The following is a 20,659-nucleotide window of genomic DNA, read 5'->3' on the forward strand; positions in this document are numbered from 1 at the left end:
ATGAGCAGTATCAGATGTAGCATGAGCTAGTTTTGCATTTTAGTTAATATTAACCAAATGTTCAGGTGCAGTCTCACATTTACAGCTCCTACTGAAAAGTTATAAACTAACTATCAACTGACTGATCAAAGGCACAGCAAGGCACACAGACAGCGTGCAGCTTCAGTTCTGTTAAACCTAGATATTTCAATTCTGATGATCTACTGCCAGGTAAGTAATTAATGCTTATCTTACACATATTAAAAATGGACAGAACTGCTATTCTTTTTATTATTTTGCTAAATTCTACAACTGGGATGAATGTTGTTTGTTTAAATGATGATTTCTGTTTGTTTACTTTTCTTTTTCCACCATGCCATGTTATTTTTGCTTGAGAGTAGTGTGGCTCAGGACTGCAGTATATGGTTTTCTTCTCTAGTCTGAGTCATGAAAGCAGCACAATTGAACCACTGCTGACATTAAATTATTTATAAGATATAGGGACCACAGCTGCTGTATGTATTAATTTACCATTGGTATATACTATACAGGCAAATTATGATTTTATTTACCGTAAATTCCAGACTATAAGCCGCACCTTTTTTCCCATTTTTTGGCCTTTTTTGGCCCCTGCGGCTTATCTATGGATTTTTTCCAAAAAAAAAAAAAAAAAATCTCTCTTTTTTAGCACTCTTTCTAACTATAAATCCACTTCTGTTTTAATTTCCTCTCTTGCCCTCTTTTCACCACACCGCGGACACTGTGTGCACTGTAAAAAACAACACAGGTGGTGTTGTGTTATGTTGTTTTGTTGAAATGTTAATAAATGGGAGCTTCCTCAAACAGCCATCTCTTTCCCGACAATCCCCTCTGTGCATGAACCCTTACATATGGTAATTAAACATTAAAACACAATAAAAAAAAAAAAAAAATACCATTAAAACACCCGCGGCTTATAGTCCGGTGCGGCTTATATATGTAAAAAACAGTCAACTTTGCAGGTGCGGCTTCTACACCGGTGCGCCTTATAGTCCGGAATTTACGGTAGCTAAAAAACTAAGCCATCGATGATTATTTAATTTGGTTAAGATGATTCGGCTGTGAATATAAACATGTTTCATAATATGACCCTATGACCCCTGTTCATTTTGTGTCAGTACTGTGGCAGTTAAATGTTGCTGATTTGTACAGCGATGACCAAATCACATATACTGTACAACAGACTTCACCTGGAGGAACCATGGACTATTCTCAAATAAAATTAAACAAAGTCCCATTGCCATCAAAAATGGAAATGTCCATTCAACTTCAGTGTTTGTCAACTATTTGGTACCTTATGTAGCTACCAACCAATCTGGGCACCCTGAGTCTATTAGTCTGCTGACTATAAGACTCTGGGACAGATGGCTGATATTTTGGGGTTTCCAATGTAGAGCAGACATCTGCGCCAATACCTCCGCTTCTGTCGTTTACAGTCCGACGACATCTCATATGCAGTTATCTGTTTATACACGTAGAGATTATCTAAAATGCCGTCTGGACATAAACACATACAATCGATCAAATCCAACTCTCTCATCAATCGGATTTTAAACAATGACCGCGGCGTGTGGAAGTGGAGACACCGGAAACCTAGAAATATCAGGCATCTGTCCCAGTCTTCTTAGTCGTCAGACTGATGAGTCTGGGTGCCTAGATTGGCTACCAACTGTCTCTGATGATGGCCATTTAGGATATTAGAAAGATTATCAACAATTAAGCCCCCCGAACAGGAAAAAGGGGATATTTTTTAACTCTGAACATGCCACCCCACAACACAAGGTTCCTTTCCCATTTTTGAGCATAAATGTGTCTCTGCATGTCAATCTCACTGTTCCTTCCTTTGGTTTAGTGATGGACACAGCTGTGGTGAATTGTGAGGCAATTCTTTCAGTCTACATTGTGACCTTCCTGATCGGCCTACCTGCCAACATCCTGGCACTCTACGCCTTCAGCGTCAAGATCCACACCAAGCCGGGTCCCACAGGCATCCTGCTGCTCAACCTGACCATTTCAGACCTTCTCTTCTTGCTCTTCCTTCCCTTAAAGATGCACGAGGCTGCATCTCACATGCTCTGGGACCTGTCCGACATCCTGTGCTGCATCATGTCCTTCGTCTTCTTCTCTACCATCTACACCAGCTGCTTGCTACTGATGGCAGTTAGCGTGGTGCGTTATATAGCGGTAGCTTTCCCCGTCACGTACCATCTGCTGCACAGGCCTGTATACCCCATAGTGGCCAGTGTTGTCATCTGGCTGACCTCTGCAGCGCATTGCAGCATTGTTTTCATCATCCAGCACCACCCTTCCATCTCCAACACCACTGTGTGCTATGAGAACTTTACACAAGAGCAGTTGGAGATCCTCCTCCCGGTGCGTCTGGAGATGTTCATAGTACTCTGTCTCATACCTCTTTTAGTTTGCATTTTCTGCTATCTGCGCTGCATCTCCATCCTCTACATCCGTCCCGGGATAACTCAGATGCAGAAGCGGAAGGCCATCGGCATGGCTTTGGGGACTCTAGCAATGTTCCTGTGTTGTATGCTACCGCAAAACATCTCTCACTTGCTGGGCTACCTGCAGGGTGCCAGCCCGCAGTGGAGGTACTACACCTTGCTGCTCTGCACCCTCAATACCTGCATTGACCCTATCATTTTCTACTTCTCCTCCTCCGCCTTCCGCATGACTAGTAAAAAGTCAATTTTCAAGATGCTTGGATTGCACGCACTGACATTACATGGCACAAACAGCAGTATCCAAGGGTAGGATACACTCCAGGATGACTACATTTAAAGCAGCTACGAGCAAGATTTTCGATTGTTATTAAACAGTCTAAATGTAATATTGATGCATCACATCAATAGTAGCTGAGACCAAAGCCGTGTGAATCGGAGATTGCTCTCTTGATGATTATAGAGTCTGTGTCTGTCTTCCGGCGGGCCGGATAGACCAGGAAGTGAAACGAAACGGTTTACGGCAGCTGCCTGCCTTCAACCATTTCGCTCTGCCTAGCAACATACCATAAACAAGGAGAACGCCATGCTCGCTACATGCAGGGGCTTGCTACTCTCGCCAACATCTCTCGTTATATTCTAAGTTTGTTTGGAAGTAATTTTGTTATTTTGGGTTTATGGCCGAAGTGGCTGCCGCAAACCTTCCTAATCACTTCCTGATCTGCCCGGCCGCAGACAGACTAATCATCAAGACAACACTGACCGATTCACTCGGCGTTCAAGCGAGACTACTCTGCGTTGGTCTCGTCTAGGGGAGAGCCGGGACGAACGTGGCATTTTTTTCTATTTTCCTCTCTGCACAGAGAGGAACCAGACTTCAGTAACCAGACTTCATTGTGAACAAGATACACTTGTCCTCTCCCAATAGCAACCGTGTTTTTCTATTTTGGTGAAACGAGTCGGGCGCAATCAGGAAGTAAACTGATCTTGCGCGGATCTCCTCACAGCCGTGTCGGGTGGGGCGTACGGGGCAGACGTGAAGGGCGAACGGGGTGGTTTGTTAAATCGTCCCTAAACCGAGTACATACATCATTTTTCTTGCATCTAACGCTCATTGATGCTTCAGTTGAGTTCTCCGAGCAAAATGACCATGCTTAGTGTCAAATCAATTTATCATAAATGCAGAAAATGTCAGAAATTAGTCCAATGCTTCAAACTATTGTGAGCATAATCACGTAGGTTGCACATCACGTCCTATCCACCTCCAAATCATGCGTGTCATCACTCGAGGTAAGTTGGTTCATTATCCTATCACTCTAACCCTGGACATTTCCAGCAAACCACAGCAAAATAAATAAATCTTTACTAACAGAACGACAAACAACCACCATGCCCCGTTCGCCCCTCGACCGTCTCCCTCAATGTTTTGCTACGTAGCACAAAGGAGAAGACTGCATTTGAAATGAAACCTTCACTGATAGTTAGCCTACAGATAGGTCTACGAGATGATATATATTTACAATCGCCAACAAATAAACATAGCCGTACAAACGGAAAAAACTCCCATTTTGTATTTTTTACTTACCAAGTGAAGAAACATCTTTTTGGCTATATCTCCGGTAAAACTGGTCAGAAATGAAAACTTTTTTCACGACGTTTTTTTTGTTGGGACATCCCAACATTTGTTGTCATTGTCACAAATGTTTGTCATTTGTTGGGGATTTGTTATGACGTCACCGGAAATTCCGCACTACAAGCGTAACGCGATAAAAGGTCCGTGCTGCAACTGCCCCTTTGCCCCGTTCATACCGGCTCTCCCCTACTATTAGAGGTCAGATGTGAGGCATCGATATTACATTTAGACTGACAACATTCGAAAATCTTGCTCGTAGCTGCTTTAAGGTGAATGAATGACTTGTAGCTTTCATTATTGTTACGCGGGGGTCGAGTGAATTCATTCGCAGACACTTGACGGCCTTGGCCAGGCCAGATCGTACTGTTGGCGGGAGACTAGTCCATGCTCAGACACCTGGCAGGACTGACACACTTGACACTTGGTAAACTGGAACTAGCAACAGACAAACCTGCGGGCTAGAACAAAGACTGTAGGCTGTTGCAGGAGTAGACCTTAAACTGAGTTTACGATCAAACCTGGAAGATTGGCAGAACTCACTCTTATAGTTCCAGAACATGACATCACTTTACATTATGACATCATCGGTGAGATATATTCCAGTTTACCAAGTGTGTCTGCGAATGAATACACTCGACCCCCATGTAACAATTATAGCCTATAGGTACTACATATCCAAAGCTTAAATTAATTTTCATTGTATATTGTGAAAATGATATCCAACATTATGTAATACGACATATAGACCATTTTAACAGACTGTTGTATCATTGGTGCATGCAGATTTAACACTTTTTGTTTTACAAGAACTACTCTCTTCTAGGTTGTGATGGCTAGCTAATCAAATATCTTAAGGGTGATCTAATTGTGCTAAAGGCATAAGCTGTTTTCCACCCCAATCCACCTACAGTTCTACAGCATTTTATGACAATATCACAAGAAAAGAAAAGTGCAGAGGCAAAATCCGAACATTTTATTACTTTACAGTTAGCCATTTTCCATCTGTTTTCATTCATTAGTTTAGTTTTGCATGGAAATTGATATCTTGTTGAGGATGTGATTTCCCTCACTGCTGTGGAATTGCTGGAGCAAATGCACCCCGATCTGCACTCTTGTTGTTTCCTCTTTACTTTAGCGTGGGCCAGCCACTCTTCTGCACTCATGCATTCTGTAGGCACACATGTAGAATATACCTGCGATGCAAAACAAAACATGAGTTAACTGCAAAATGATGGTGCTTAAAGGGACACTCCACCGAAAAACAATGCTGAATTATTTTGCACATAAGAGTTGATTTGAGTTAAGTTGAGGACCAATGATGTCACTTGTGCATGAATGACATCACTGGTCTACAAAACAGTTTATAGTTTTCGGATATGTATGAGATGAGATTATGTTCAAACTAAATCAGCATTGAAAATCCGCGGACCGTTCCTTTAAGGCCTTTTCCACACAGACAGATCATAAAGCTCATGAAACTCTGAACTATATCAATTAAAAGAAATTAAATTTCAAAAATGTCAGGTGACAGCGGGGTGTATCAGTGACTCATTTCCAAAGCATAGACTGTGGTAACGTATGTAAATATTTTCAAATATTCAGTGGCAGTCTCAGTCTGGCTCACTTTGTCTTACTGTTATAGTTCTATAAAACAAATTATCACTTTTTTGTGTGTATTTCATTCCCGTTTTTCTCCACAATTGTACTTGGCCAATTCTCCCTGCTGTCCCAGTCGTTGTTCCACACCCTCTGCTGATCTGGGGAGAGTTGTAGACTAGCACATGATTCCTCCGATACATGTTCAGTGGAACTCAGGACAGTAAATGACGCTGGTTGCATGGGTACATCACTCGACAGTGGTTCCTGATATCTGACATACCTGCAAAGAAGGTCATGAGTAGTGCCACCCAGCCTAGTATGTACGACCAAGAGAAGCGCCAGTCGCCAAAGCGCTTTCCCAAGAAGTTCACCGTCACTCCAGTGTAAATGGCCATTGCAAGCAGAACAAAGAGAGCTGACAGAGAGAGAGCACATATTAAAATTAACTCCACTAAATATCAAATTGAAAGTGGGTTCAGTCACCAGTCACCCTGTGCAAACACAGCTATCAAAAAGTTTATATGGCAGGTCTGGCTGAATTCTTTTAATATTTACATAATATGTAAATAGCCTACCAGAAATGCCGTCAACACGTAGGGACAACAAAATTAATATAATTGTAGGGAAGTTGTAGCTTCCGCTTATTATGTGCTGGATTATTATGGCTGGTTGTAAGGCAGCAAGCAGATCAAGTACGTGGCAGTCGAACAACAGAGAAACGAGAGAGAACCTGGAGCATTGCTTACTTATATCTTGTCATGTATGACATCACCGATGACATCACAACGGCACTTATGACATCATCGATGACCTCATAGTTGCAGTGACATCATCGATGACCTCACACTTGCAGTGACATCATCGATGACCTCACAGTTGGGTGGCACCGATGACGGTGGTCCAGTCCATGACATCAGCTCGTTAGGTCGCGGGTTCGCATCCGGCCCGTGGGTGTTCCAATGTGTATGGTCTCATCAGTCGGTATGAGAGGGCCTTTTCTACAATCATATATGTATGGCTTTACTGTCTGGTTACTGGACTCACTTGAGACAAAGAACATGATCCCAGCAGCAAATGAGCGGTTGAACCTCTCAAAGGCAGAGAAGTGGGCGAAGGAGAGGATTCCTGCGATGATGCCAGCAAAGCATGACATGGCAGAGAGGATCATGAAAGCACGGGTGGCATTCCAGTAGGCTGGGAAGAAAGAGAACAAGAAGCAGAGAACATGTGAAGTTATATAATAAAGAGTGGTGGAAAATAATACTTAAACCATTTATAAGTACTCCATTCCATAAGTTCTGCATTCAAAGGTTCACGGAATGTATAGAAGCCGTAAAATGTACTGTTTGGCTGTCTTTGAAGGCAGCATCCATGCTTCTTTCTGGCTGCTAAAATGACCCTTTCAGAGTTAAAGTTTTTTTTTTCACCTGGACCTTAGTTTCCCCCCAGCTTGGTTTATGTTAAACAAGTCACCCAGAACAGAAATGTCTCATATTGATGCAGTAATGAGCTAGAACACGCCAGCCAACGGCCTGGAACAGAGGCCGATATGGCATGTGTCAACCGTGCATGTACGTCCTGTGAAAAGCTTATTTTGTGCCACACACCCGCTCATATCCTTATTATAGAGACAGAACTGGAAGTGCCTCTATTGACCTCCATCTGCTTGCTGCCTAGGGTCGACATACATAAACATAATACAAATAGATAGAAAATAACTTAAACAAAAACATTGAATTGGGAGCACAGATGACAATTTTAACAGCTTTTTTGTTTTTCGCTGAAGATATAGTTCGGACATAATTCTATTTCTTTCTTGAAAACAATGAAGTGAGGTTTCACTTTTGCACTTTTGGTCCTGCAGCTCGCATTCGTAGCTCGGCCGCTGTGTGTGTGGCTAATGAGACCAGCATCACTGATGATGTCAGATTTATGACATCACTGATGATGTCACAGTGGGATTTATGACATCACTGTCACAGTGGGATTCCATCAGTGGGATTTATGACATCACTGATGATGTCACAGTGGGATTTATGACATCACTGGGATTTATGACATCACTGATGATGTCACAATGGGATTTATGACCTCACAGTGGGACAGAGAAACAGAGAAACAAACAGACAGACAGAGCCCTAGCTCCCATTTATATACTGACTGATGATGATGAATGTGAAACTTTGCAAGAAAAAATAATGAAATTGATTATAAAATATTCATTTGCAATCACTGTGTTCTTTACAAAACCAAAAAATAAATTTTCAAAGAGAAGTTCAAAATTACATGATGTTATGAAACACGAATCTACATCTTGCCACAGTTTACGGGTATGTTGTACATTTCCAGACGACCAGACCAGATGGACAATAGAGTAGGCCTAGTGCAGGGATGACGTATTTTTGTAGGCCTCTTCTAAAGCCACCTATTTCTGAAGAAAATGGTGAAAACGACATACCCAAACTAAAATGCTTACTGTGGCTGAACCGCTAGGGTTACAGACAACTGCCTGACCTTTTCTGAAAGGTAAGACTTTGGAGTTTCTGTTCCAAGTGTCAGAATTACTCTGTGTTACTGACCCTGAGTAACACCAGCTCAAACACAGTGGTTGATTCTCGCCTAGAATAAAAAACACTTTTAGAGTGTAAACAGAACCTGTGGTTGTTGTATTTATGGCTAGAAACCCAATGGAGACATAGCCACAGGCCTTACCACATCCCAACTCAAAGAAGATGAAAAAATACCAAAACATGAGTATTTGGCACTGGTTTTTGTAGGGAGATACCTAGGCGGATTTCCAAAAAGCCATTTGAAAAAGCCAAATAATCTGAAATGTTGTCTTTGTCTTTGTACAAAGACAGCTATAACTTCTGCTGTGTTGATCTGATCTGAAAAAGGAAGACATGGTTCGATGCGCAATATTCAGCCGGTTAATTTGGTATGAATAGCATTGTTCAGGATTAACTACCTAATTAATCACATAAATGACAGATGAACAGCAAAAAATCAGAAACGTAACGCCGGGGTTACGGTGCCATGCAAGAGGTTCCAGAAATCGCCGCCATTTTGGTTTGTCAGTGGACAAGTTTATGGTTTTAGAATCGGGATTTAACTTTAAATGCGTCAAATAAGGTCTGGGGTTAACAAAAGTTTATGAGAATGTGAATTTGGGTTCAGCAGGATAATCTTCACAAACGTTTATCACTTTTGTGCCTTTTGAAGCATTTCATAAAAATCGCGTTTAAAAAATGCATTTACGTTCCAAAAGTCATAAAAGTTATTAACGTTTGTGAAGATTATCCTGCTGAACCCAAATTTGCCTTCCCATAAACTTTTGTTAACCACAGACCTTATTTTATACATTTAATGAACTTTATTTAGCAATCGGCATGCATGGCAAATACTTTGGCGCATGACTCCATTAGCCAGTGGCGCTGCTCTTGAGGCAAGAGGAGGGCATCTGCATAGGCTAGGAGATCCCCCAAAAGGAAGATCTGATTACCGGAGGTTAATTGAGATCTACGGGCACCGGTAGTTGATTGTACTTTTCTGGCCTTCGACCTTTTAGCGACTTACAGCTATTTGCGGCTGGCGCTCCCAACTCGGTCGGGCCTTCGATCATTGACTTAGTGACTTAGGGGTTGGTGACTTAGTGACTTAGGGGATGACTTAGGGGTTGGTGACTTAGTGACTTAGGGGATGACTTAGGGGTTGGTGACTTAGTGGCTTAGGGGATGACTTAGGGGTTGGTGACTTAGTGGCTTAGGGGTTGGTGACTTAGTGGCTTAGGGGATGACTTAGGGGTTGGTGACTTAGTGGCTTAGGGGATGACTTAGGGGTTGGTGACTTAGTGGCTTAGGGGTTCCCAACTTGGCCTCGGTGACTTAGTGACTTCCCGACTTGGCGCTGGACTTGGATGACTTAGGGTTGGTGACTTAGTGGCTTAGGGGATGACTTAGGGGTTGGTGACTTAGTGGCTACGGGGATGACTTGGGGGTTGGTGACTTGGTGGCTTAGGGGATGGCTTAGGGGTTGGTGACTTAGTGGCCTAGGGGTTCCCAGCTTGGCCTCGGTGACTTAGTGACTTCCTGACTTGGCGCTGGACTTGGATGACTTAGGGGTTGTGGCCTGGGTGACTTAATGACTTGACTTGGCGCTGGACTTTGATTACTTAATGGTTTGTCTGGTGAACCGAATTGTGCGATGAGGAGTCCAGAATCCGAATCCGGAGCAGTCATCACATGATGAGATTGATGAGCTGAAAATAAATATGACACATGGACAGGATCGCTAGGTGGAGAGGCAGACATGATTCACCCGATGCGAGATTCTTATAATAATAGCTTCAACACTTTTTTTTTTTTTTTTAACCCTTTCAAGGACAAATTATTTCAAGATTACATGCCAATAATTCATGGGAATGCAAGCATTATTAGTAGCTATTGCATGAAAAAGATACGGTGACGGCCGGTGATGAGTGTCATCAGATAGCGACCATCTTTTTTCCCAACAAACACCTGTTTGCTACGGACTGCTCATAGCCTTGCTGGCGCAGCTGAGGCCAGACCATGGGGAAGTCTGGGCAGATTCACGGTGATTGACGGGACCCGGCCTGCAGCACTGATGCGGGAGTGCCATATCATCTCGGACGCTCTGGGCAGACCAAGAGATCCATGGGGCAAACTGTTCATTCTGGCACAACCCTAGAGCTGAAATGAAATGCTTAATGCATGAGATATAAAGAAACCGGTTAACAAACAAATAAAATAGTTTCACCCCCTTGCAAATGCACCATATACTGCTAGTTTGCAACTCGCAGTGATATGGTTGGTTATATGGTTATATAGCGGTGGGTTTCGCAGCCTCTTGTTACATGACTAGCATGTCACTGTATTAACTGTTTTAGCTTTTGGTATTATTTATGTTCAACAGGAATGCCAAAGGCGTTTTACCTTGAAATTCGTTAACAGGAAGTGGTGAGTTAGGACTGGGTAGCTTGACGCGGAAAAACGTGAAATGAGACAGCCAGCGTGAATGTAAACGACGACGCTGTTACTGTCAGAGTGGTGATAAACAACACGGCCTCAATGCAAACGTTTCAAGCTTTGCTGTTAAGAAAAATTATGATGATCTGTCAACATCCCCTGGGCCGTCTGACTTCGGTCTTAAGGTTATGACACTCAAACTGATGCCCAGACGTGCTCCATGAGCCAAGTTTTTTTTTTTTTTTTTTGATGATCTCAACAACATGCTGACAGAATTATGGATGAAATATACAATGTGCGGTGATAACGTCACCATCATCAGGCAGCGACGTGACATCTTTTACTCACGCAACCTCCCGTTTATTTACGGTTAAAGTAAAGACTTAACTGCCCGGTGAGAGGGATCCGCGCCTGCCGTGCAACTGACCACAAGCGACGTGGAATGGAATGGCCTGTGATGCCTGCTTGGAGAAGCCTGGGTGCGGACGCAGCTGAACACCCGGGACAGGATCGGCTGCTGAGCTGTGGCGCGGCCCGTCGCAGTGGCGCGCCCCGTGCCTTCTCGTCGTGGCGTACGTCGGCGGCCTGTGGCACGGCCGCTTCGCCGGTGTCGTCAGGCGTCTCGGAGGGCAAATACGCTCCGTGGCTGATCCGGAACAGGGTATCGTTGTTTAAGCTGTCGTCACTGTCCATGGACTGCTCTGGCTCGGGATCCGACATGCCAGGAGTGGGGTGGGGAGCGTTGAGAGATCCGCAGGGATTATCCACGGGTAAAGAGGACTTGGGGGTGCTGATTCGGTCTGCAGATGTGGTGCAAAACAGCCGCAAAACAACGCTTCGGAGGACGGCTTCAGGGGAGATGGACTGCCGTGAAGCTAGCTGCTGTTATGATCGGCCAGAGAGAGAGAGGTGATGTAGAACCCTTGCTATATATATGAGGATTAACTGACGTCATATCTGACGTCATTACGGACGTCATACTAAGACTTTGACTGACCACGTCATACTAGAACTTGACTGACGTCAGGGGTGATCGGATTAGATTATGCACGAATGGCCTTCTGCTTGAAATATGGTCTAGAGACCTCACTATTATTATCTCCACCAGGAGATCATCTTTTCGGTTGTATGTGTGTGTGTGTGTATGTGTGTGTGTGTGTGTGTGTGTGTGTGTGTGTGTGTGTGTGTGTGTGTGTGTGAGTGAGTGACTGAGTGTGTGTGTGTGTGTGTGTGTTCCCTGTTCTGTTGCTCTGTAGAGAGCAGTGCGGCGGAGGCGGCAGCTCATTCGCAAACCACTGAGATCAGACGATCAGATAGAGAGAAGCTGCAAGCAGGGCGTTTAAAAGTTCAAATGTGCCTTCGGCCCAAACCCAGTTACAAACAAATGTGAATATCTGACTTTAATGTAGATACAAACGACTGTGGATGTGTGGAATTAGTTTGTGACAGCATTTCAGAAAAAAGAACAAAAGGCCAGCACTCAAAAAAGTCCTTTAGGTTATTTTAATATTTAGCTTGTACAGCACAAGCACAAGCTTGTGCTGTACAAGCGAAGTATTAAAATACATTTTGTACGTTTCTACCTTGGCCCTGCACCTTGACTGACTTCAATTTTGAAGTGTGCTCGCTACTGCTGTTGTTTAGCATTTCAGAAAAGGAATTGCATCAATATATCCAGGAATCTCTCCGTCTCCCAGCGCGAGGGTCAGCCACTGCAGGCTGCCTGAATGCGGCTAACGTTACGCCCAGTGCAGGGTCTGGAGGATGGAGAGACCCAGAGAGACAGAATGATTTTTGCAATAGTGACTTTTGAAATGTGTGTTTCAACAATCTCATCCAGTGGTTCGTTGTGTCTTTGTAACTGTTATTGAAATGTGTCTGGTAAAACCAATTATTTCTGGACAACGGACCCTGTAAAAACCCTGTGACGTTAACGGGATGGGTACTGTACATCTCCCCCATTATAAAGCAACCCAATCACCAGAATAAAATGTACGCATTTCACACTAATAACAAGGACATATCAACGTACGCACAAAGAGATTTCATCAGCCATTATTTTTTCCATCTGCATTTCGTAAAATGCTTATAAAAGTAGTTTGACTTGGTCAAACCAAGCGATTTTGAATTGGGAATTGGAATCACGAGAGACCATAGATTTCACTCGGCCCAAAACTTAAAAGCAAAACTTTTGTTTTTTAAACAGTGTTTTTTAAACATGTCATTGTTGAATGCCATGTTGTCATGCTGGAATTTGTATATAAAAAACTGGACAATAAATTGTCATTGCTGTCCTTGTTTCTCTCAATTCTAGGCCACCCTGTTACTAACATATGTCTTATTACTCCATAATGGACTGCAAAGTTGCTACCTTACATTAGGCACTGCAACTAGTTTATTTCTTATTTACAACATAGTAACAAACATGTGAATCAGTTAATGCTATTACAACTTATAGGTCTAAGTGTGAATTTTACCAGCATCAGCTAATGTTTTACAAATGACTTATAATATATTTTATTCCTTGCTTATATTTTTTCCTTATCTTACTAATAGGGCGGTGGGGGAGCTGCACATGAAGGGCAACAACCCACATGAACGCAATCAAGTTGTGGCCAGTGGTGCCCGATGATGCCATACCCACCAATGATGTCATGCTCAGCAGTTGTCCAGTGGCCCCATCACTGGGGTGTGGTGGGCGGTGGTGACTGATGACGCCATACCCACACTGATTGATCACATATCCACTACTTATGTCACAGACACCGCGATACCATCACCACAGCAGCCATTGTGACATCAGCGATGACACGAACTAAATGTAAATGTACTTTTAACGATTGAAAGTAATCACGTCTGTTTTCTGAATTTGTATGGAACGATTGGATTTATTCAAGTTTCAATGGATTATTGCACTTACTTGATGCACTTACTTAAGTTTTTATCCTATTAAAACCATATTTCATTGAAAAGTCCTAGATATTTTGTTTTCTGTCAAGATTATAAATTGATACTGGAATCTTGATTTGTTCTGACTTGACTTTGACGTTCTACATTTACACTTTGACTTTTGACTCGAGACTTGTGCGTGAAGACATGACTGTCTTGGAGTCTTGGTCAGACCACTCACCGATGCTGTCCGTCTGCATGTAGCACTTTCCGGACATGCAGTACCTCCACAGGCCCTGGTGGGCGAAGCTGCCAGACAGACGGTACTGCATCCAGTAGTCTGTTGCTGTGGACACCACCAGCAGGATGTTCCCCACGATGGCACAGAACAGGCCCCCTCCCATGAAGCTGTACATCCTGAGCGACACTATGTGACAGTGGCAAGGCTCTGTACGCTGGAGAGGAGATGGGAGTCAGTGATGTGAGCGGACTAGGAGGGATGTAGGAGAAAGCAGCGTTCTAGCCTGCAGCAGAGTTTCTTAGCTCTAATTTCAATGTTTGTTTGGCTGGAAGTGGATTAAGGAGACATGTTTACAGGAGAGGCCTGAAGGAGCGATTCTGCACATTTACTTTCACATGTGGGAGCTGCAGGGTCAAAGAACCCTGCAAATGCAATGTGTATCTGACCTGTCTATAGTAACACATATGGAAATGCACGTTAATTTGTCTTGACCACATATAGGCAGTTTAACAGCGTGCATGCAGTAGATTGCTTTTCTTGAGAGCTGTTGGCTCACCGACCAAACTAAAACTTGAAATTTCACCAATCAGCAACACTTGCTCTTTATAGCCTAAACATGTTATCTTACACGCATCACTGCATGTGAACAACCTGGGAACAACCTTCCCACTACAACCACTTAAACAGCAACCAGATCAGACAACAAAAGTGTAGGGTCAACCCACATCACAATGCTGAGACAAAAGCTGCTAGTGTATAAAGCAGCCTACAATCAAACCATGTCCAATTAAATTTGGAAGGGAAAGCAGCAAGATAGCAGCTTAAATATCAACAAATGCATTGCTTAAATAATGTCTCTGTGTGCTAATAATAGACCCTTATCTCTATCCTCTATAAGACAGTAACAATAATCACCCCAACTCCTCTATAATACAATCTTACTTTATATAGGCTATATTAAAAAAGAAAAAAGTCTAAACCCTGTTGTTCTCTGTGCATATACAAACTGTAGTTAGCTATAATGTTGTTTAAGTATCAAAACAACTAGATGATGTGTGAATGCTCAAACCAATCAGCATTTCAGAGATCAGCAGATCATCACACAGCTGTGTCCATTTTGCCCAGCCATCAAACCATACATCAGCATCCACGCCAGAGGTTCTGGTAACACTTTATAATCACACTTTATAATCGTATACTCAAGACGTAAGTCATTTATAAGCCTTTAGTTAATAATGAACTAACCATTTACAAAACATGAATATACATTTGTAGATGATGATTAATAAATGTTATGTTAACATATGTTGTAAGTCATCTATAAACCTTTAGTAAATGAAGTGTTCTTCACCTGTTGTAAATGATGTGTAAATAATTTAAAATAAATTTACAAGGCTTTCTGCATGCCCTAATCTAAAGTGTAAACCATTCATCACACATACATGTGTTACATACAAGGGGGTAGCTCTGTTAGTCAAAATTGAAGCCAATGCGGAAGTGTCCTCTTTGCCTGCAGGGGGCGACCCATTGGTTTGTGGACTTCGGTTTCGAAGCCTCAAGTATGGCCTCAGTAAACCTTTTCCTAATGTGTTTATGTCTCAATTGCTAGTTTCAGACTATGTTTTGGGAGCATGATTGACAGGTCACTTGTCCACTGATCACACAGCTCGCCGATCACGGACCAATAGCAGGCCATGCTCTGTGGGAAACCCCTGGACTTATGTCGAGATCCAAGATGGTAATGGCCAAAATGTCATACGTGAGGCGTCAAAAAACAGAAGTCTACAGACCAAGGCTGCAGCCCTGGTCCCGTTTAGTGAAGCCGCTGCATGTTACATCGCCGCTCTGGCGGTTGAATCCAGTATTAGGTCACAAGGCCCGCCTCCCCATGTTAGTGGATGGGAAAATCACAACCGAAATAATCACAGTATACGTCAGATAATTTTTTTCCAAAGGTGGTTTGTATAATTTTAGATAGTCATTATCATGCTAATGCCTGTGCAAGTGGTCATTTTTCTGATCAGTTTGTTTTTAAGTAGTTATTTGACATATAAAAAGGGATAAAAATGGATGATTGACAGCTGTGGCAGCCAGTCTCAAGCCGTCATTGGCTGGACGGGCTCTGCACATTATAGATCTATCGTCAATAGACAACACACACGGCTTCATGTTATCTAACGCTGCCTGGAGGTCGGTGGCTCATGTTGGCTGTGCTGGCTACCAGACATCAATGGACCCCAATAAAAAGAACATTGTTTTGAGGAATGAAAACAAATGTTTTGTGCACGAGGAATTAACGTTGGTTGGGGACTGAAGTAAGTTCAGAAAATATGTGTTTTATGAGTTACTCCAGCTACGTTATAGGTAGGCTACACAATGGTTTTAACATGCAGGCTAGCATTAGCTGCTTGCGCTAGTCGGCTGTTTTTCATATTACTATAACTTAACAACCGATAACGATAGCTGGAATAAATCAATAATAGACACATGTTTTCAGAACTGACCAGGTTGCCCAACCGACAGGAAATGTGTTTTATAACGTTAACTCCCGTCCCGGGTATAAGATGAGATGCGGCCTAGTAGTACACAAGCACCATTAGCTCATCGCTAACGGGTTAGCATGACATACAAACAGACGTTTTATTTTTTGTAGGCTATTAAAGCAACAAACGTTTTTATATGCATATCTGGGGGAAATGCTTTGACTGTGGGGATGTTCATTCTTCACAAGCTCCTCTCTTAGTAACGATATACCAGGCAATAGACCAGGCAGCCTGGCTCAGGTCTAGGCTAACGTAGGTTGGCCTGCCTACACACACTACCGGGCGGGTACAACAACGTAGCCTCACGGTTACATTTGCTAAACCAACATTTGCGCCAAAAGAAATGTAATCATAAAGTTAATCAAAATGCCGCGGAAACATTAGGCTAATCAACACAGAGCTGTTCATCCGAGAATTTCCCCCAGTGAGAGGCTGAGCCAAGCAGCCCTGGCTCCTCTTGCGGGCTGAGAGCAGCCCGGAGGTCTGACTTGTCTGGCTGATACAACTCTCCGACAACGGAGAACGTTACAGGCTGCAGTACCCACAACACCAGCAAACAACGTTGCGTAAAGCGTCAAGGTTAGATTTGTAACACCAACATTTGCTCCAAAAGGAATTAAATCATAAAGTTAATCAAAATGCCACGAAAACATTAGGCTAGCTTAGTCAACACAGCAATCCCCCCACTGCCCCAGTGAGGCTGTTGTCTTGAGTGAGGCGGCCTGCCTCCACTTCCGGCCCGCGCTGAGAGCGCTGAGAGCACAGCAGCAGTCAGCAGCAGACCGGGAGGCCTGAAATCCCCGACAACCAAAATCAGATTTTCGTACAGGCGTCATTTTGATAAACTGATCTCATAGTGGGACTCTTCCTGGTTACTTTTGGCGAGACAAATAATATTACAACTTAAAGTGTAATATTTACAGAGCTAGACTGTATATAAATACACAACGCACTGTGCGCATTCTAGAAACAGCAGCTCTACAGAAGAAAGTTCAGAGGGGCGGGGAGCTCTCAGAGGTTCTAACTCAACGGAGCTACTGCGCAGACTCTGGTTCTCTGATCTGACAAGATTTTGGCTTCAATAGACCAAATCAGCGGGATGTTTACATTTACTTCCGGGTACCCCTGGGTCCACACATTATAATGGCGGTGAACGGCACAAACTGACGTGTTGAAGACAAAAACAGACAAAGAAGACAAAAATGGTTCGTCCATGTTGTGTTGTTGTTTAATATCATTCATAACAACACTTTCACTAACGTTAGTGGAGACCAGACTAGCTTATTTACCTGTTGGACCAGACCAGAGTAGACTTGACGCTAAATTAAATTAACGTGGCGTCGGTAGCTCTGTCTGTAACGTTAACGAGTCTGCTCTCGCCGAGAAGAGCCTGGTGACGCGAGGTTACGAGTCTGCAAAAAAACAGCGAGTTTGACAGACAAACAAACATTATTAGCTAGCTAACACTACATAAAACAAACACAGAAGAAAGGCTAGATACGTCGGACAAGCATGTTTACCAACCGTTTAACCATTTAAATTGAAAGTAGTCGGCCGAAAACAACGAGAGGGTTTGACAGCATTTATTTGACAACACGCACATTTAAACCTGCCGCCTTCCCCAAGTGGTACCCGGAAGTAAATTTGTTTACATGGTGACGTCACGGTGATTTGGTCTATAGACAATACAGGCAGGAGATGGAGAACCTCCCTCCATTTTTATTTATCTCAATGCTACAGACCAATGGGTCGGCCCCTGCAGGGCATTCGAAAAAATGCAGGTTTAAGTGCACTTCCACATTGGCTTCAATTTTGACAGAGCTACCCCCTTATATGTAACACATTTATGTGTGATGAATGGTTTACACTTTAGATTAGGGGATGCAGAAAGCCTTTTAAATGATTTACACATCATTTATAACAGGTGAGGAAGGCTTCATTTACTAAAAGTTTATAGATTACTTACAATGCATTTGTGATATGTTAACATAGCATTTATTAATCATCTATAAATGTATATTATGTTTTGTAAGTGATTAGTTCCTCATTAACTAAAGGCTTATAAATCACTTACGACTGAACGTTATTATAAAGTGTTACCGAGGTTCTATACAAAATCCACACTCTTAGGTACTATCTGTATGTGAAAATAACCTTGAACCTTCTTAAAATGTATCATGTAGTAGCCTAATAATAGACATCTGAACATCTAAAATTACAAAATGTAAAAAGAAAAAAAAAAGAAAAAATAATGAGCTACTGTAGCATCACAAGAACACTATCCTGTCTGAATCATGCCTGCATGCATACTAATAAAGTATAAAATAAATATATAAAATATTTGATCTTAAATCCTCAAAGCTTGCCCATATCACATGACGCAGGCCCTCTTGGCCGCCCTGTGAGACACGTACCATAACATGCTTTCTATTATTTTCCTCCCTATACTTATCACCTAATAGGCTCACAGTAGCATCAGATGTAAACAAAAGACCCAGACTACATCTTACCTGAATTCTTCAGGATAAATAAACCCTCTTAAGTATCAGCCTTTGCTCAGGGAAAGAGAGAGAGTGCAAGCCTGGAGTGAGCGGAACGTCAAAGAGGACCACCTAGGCTGAATTCCAAAAAGTTATCCCCTCCACTTTTCTGTTGATGGAGGCAAAATCCTTTAAAACAAACAGCACTTGAGCTGGTGGGCAAAAAGGCACGTGACCCTTTCACACCAAACTAGATGGGAGTAATTTGGGGGCATGGGGTGTGGGTTTGGTGGGTGTATGTGTGGGGGAGGGTGAGAGTGATGAGGATGGGACTAGGCAGGCCGCTCTGCCACAGTCCTTGCCTGTTGTATTAGGCATTCTGGAACTGTGGATGTGCAAAGGCTTGCAGTACTGCCTGCGGTCAATGCAACATGCTGAAGCGCACACTTTCTTTCAGCGTGGCTGGGTGTGGTCTCACGCTTAGCACCGACACACGACCAAACGGCTGCTTAATAAAGCCTGTCTAACACACACCACATGCAGGTTTCACGCTGCACCTTCACCTTCAATTAGGAATGACATTGTGGCTGCATTGCACTGACAATAAAACACTGCACGGCGAGTATTGCACAGTAAAAACTTTAATAAAAACCAACACCTATTTACAGTATCAGCAGGGAAAGGGAGGGGGGAGGGAAAAGGGGGGATGTGGGGGAGGAGGGAGCAGGGAAAGGGAGGAGGTGGGGAGGGAGCAGGGGGAATGTGGGGGAGGAGAGAGGGGAGAGGAGAGAGCAGGAAAGGGGAAGGAGCAGGGTGAGGAGAGAGCAGGGAAAGGGAGGAGGTGGGGAGGAAATGTGAGATGTGGGGGAGGAGAGAAGGGAGGGGTAAGAGCGGAAGGGGGAACGAGGAGAGAGCAGGAAAAGGGGACGAGGGAGAGTGGAGGGATGTGGGGGAGGAGAGAGCAGGGCAAGGGAGGAGGTGGGGAGGGAGCAGGGGAAGGTGGGAAGAGAAGAACAGATAGGATATTAGATATTCTGTCCATGCTAATAGGGTGACTAATACTATACTGCTAATTCAAGTCTAGGTAGTCTAGGTGTAAATTTAGATTGATACTGCTGGCTTGAGACAGCCCGCTCAGCAATTCAGGATTAAATATACTCAACAGCTAACAGAGAATTCCAGACAATGACACCATCAAACACAACCATATGAGTGGGAAAATAAATGGGTTTTGAGTCTAGTTTTGAACATTTCAATAGAACCTTCCCTAACTGACAGAGGAAGCTGGTTCCAGAGATGTGGAGCACGATAAGAAAATACTCTGGTACCTGCTGATTTTTTCTTAATTTTAGGGACGGTAAGATAATTACCGTCCTGTGAGCGGAGGGTATATGTGGGAAGATAAGGAATGATTAGCTCAGATAAGTACAGGGGTGCGAGCCCGTGCAAAGATTTATAGGTTAACAGAAGCACCTTAAAGTCTGATCTGGCCTGAATTGGGAGCCAGTGGAGGGAGATTAAGACCGGAGTTATACAGTGTTGGGGGTAACTCATTACAAAAGTAACATATTACATGTAATATATTACTTTTAGCAGTAACTCAGTAATATAACTTATTACTTATAGGATTTCAGTAATATTATACCAGTTACTTTCTCAAGTAACTCAAGTTACAAATTGAGTTACATTTTATTAAATCAAAGCACATATTTAAAAAAGATACAATCATTTCCTAATCAAACTGTTTTTATGCAAATAACCACTATAGATGACAACAACAAAGGAAAAGAATAACATTTTGTTAAGGTTGCTGTGAGA

At 43.0% G+C, this 20,659-nt stretch overlaps 2 protein-coding genes across 2 annotated transcripts; one reads left to right on the plus strand and one right to left on the minus strand.

The window, feature by feature from the left end:
* Nucleotides 1–1,872: 1,872 nt before the first annotated feature.
* Nucleotides 1,873–2,784, plus strand: LOC310798944 (free fatty acid receptor 2-like; the record flags this gene model as incomplete). Its single annotated transcript, XM_083661499.1, has 1 exon — nt 1,873–2,784. The coding sequence occupies one exon, from the start codon at nt 1,873–1,875 to the stop codon at nt 2,782–2,784; it is 912 nt and encodes a 303-aa protein (XP_083517625.1).
* A 2,451-nt stretch (nt 2,785–5,235) lies between these two features.
* lim2.5 (lens intrinsic membrane protein 2.5) lies at nt 5,236–13,993 on the minus strand (the record flags this gene model as incomplete). Its single annotated transcript, XM_083661339.1, has 4 exons — nt 5,236–5,297; nt 5,984–6,118; nt 6,748–6,897; nt 13,819–13,993. The coding sequence occupies 4 exons, from the start codon at nt 13,991–13,993 to the stop codon at nt 5,236–5,238; spliced, it is 522 nt and encodes a 173-aa protein (XP_083517465.1).
* Between the last annotated feature and the right edge of the window lie 6,666 nt (nt 13,994–20,659).

This window comes from Poromitra crassiceps (genome assembly GCF_964638095.1).
Source record: "Poromitra crassiceps genome assembly, chromosome: 26".
Lineage (NCBI taxonomy): Eukaryota > Metazoa > Chordata > Actinopteri > Beryciformes > Melamphaidae > Poromitra > Poromitra crassiceps.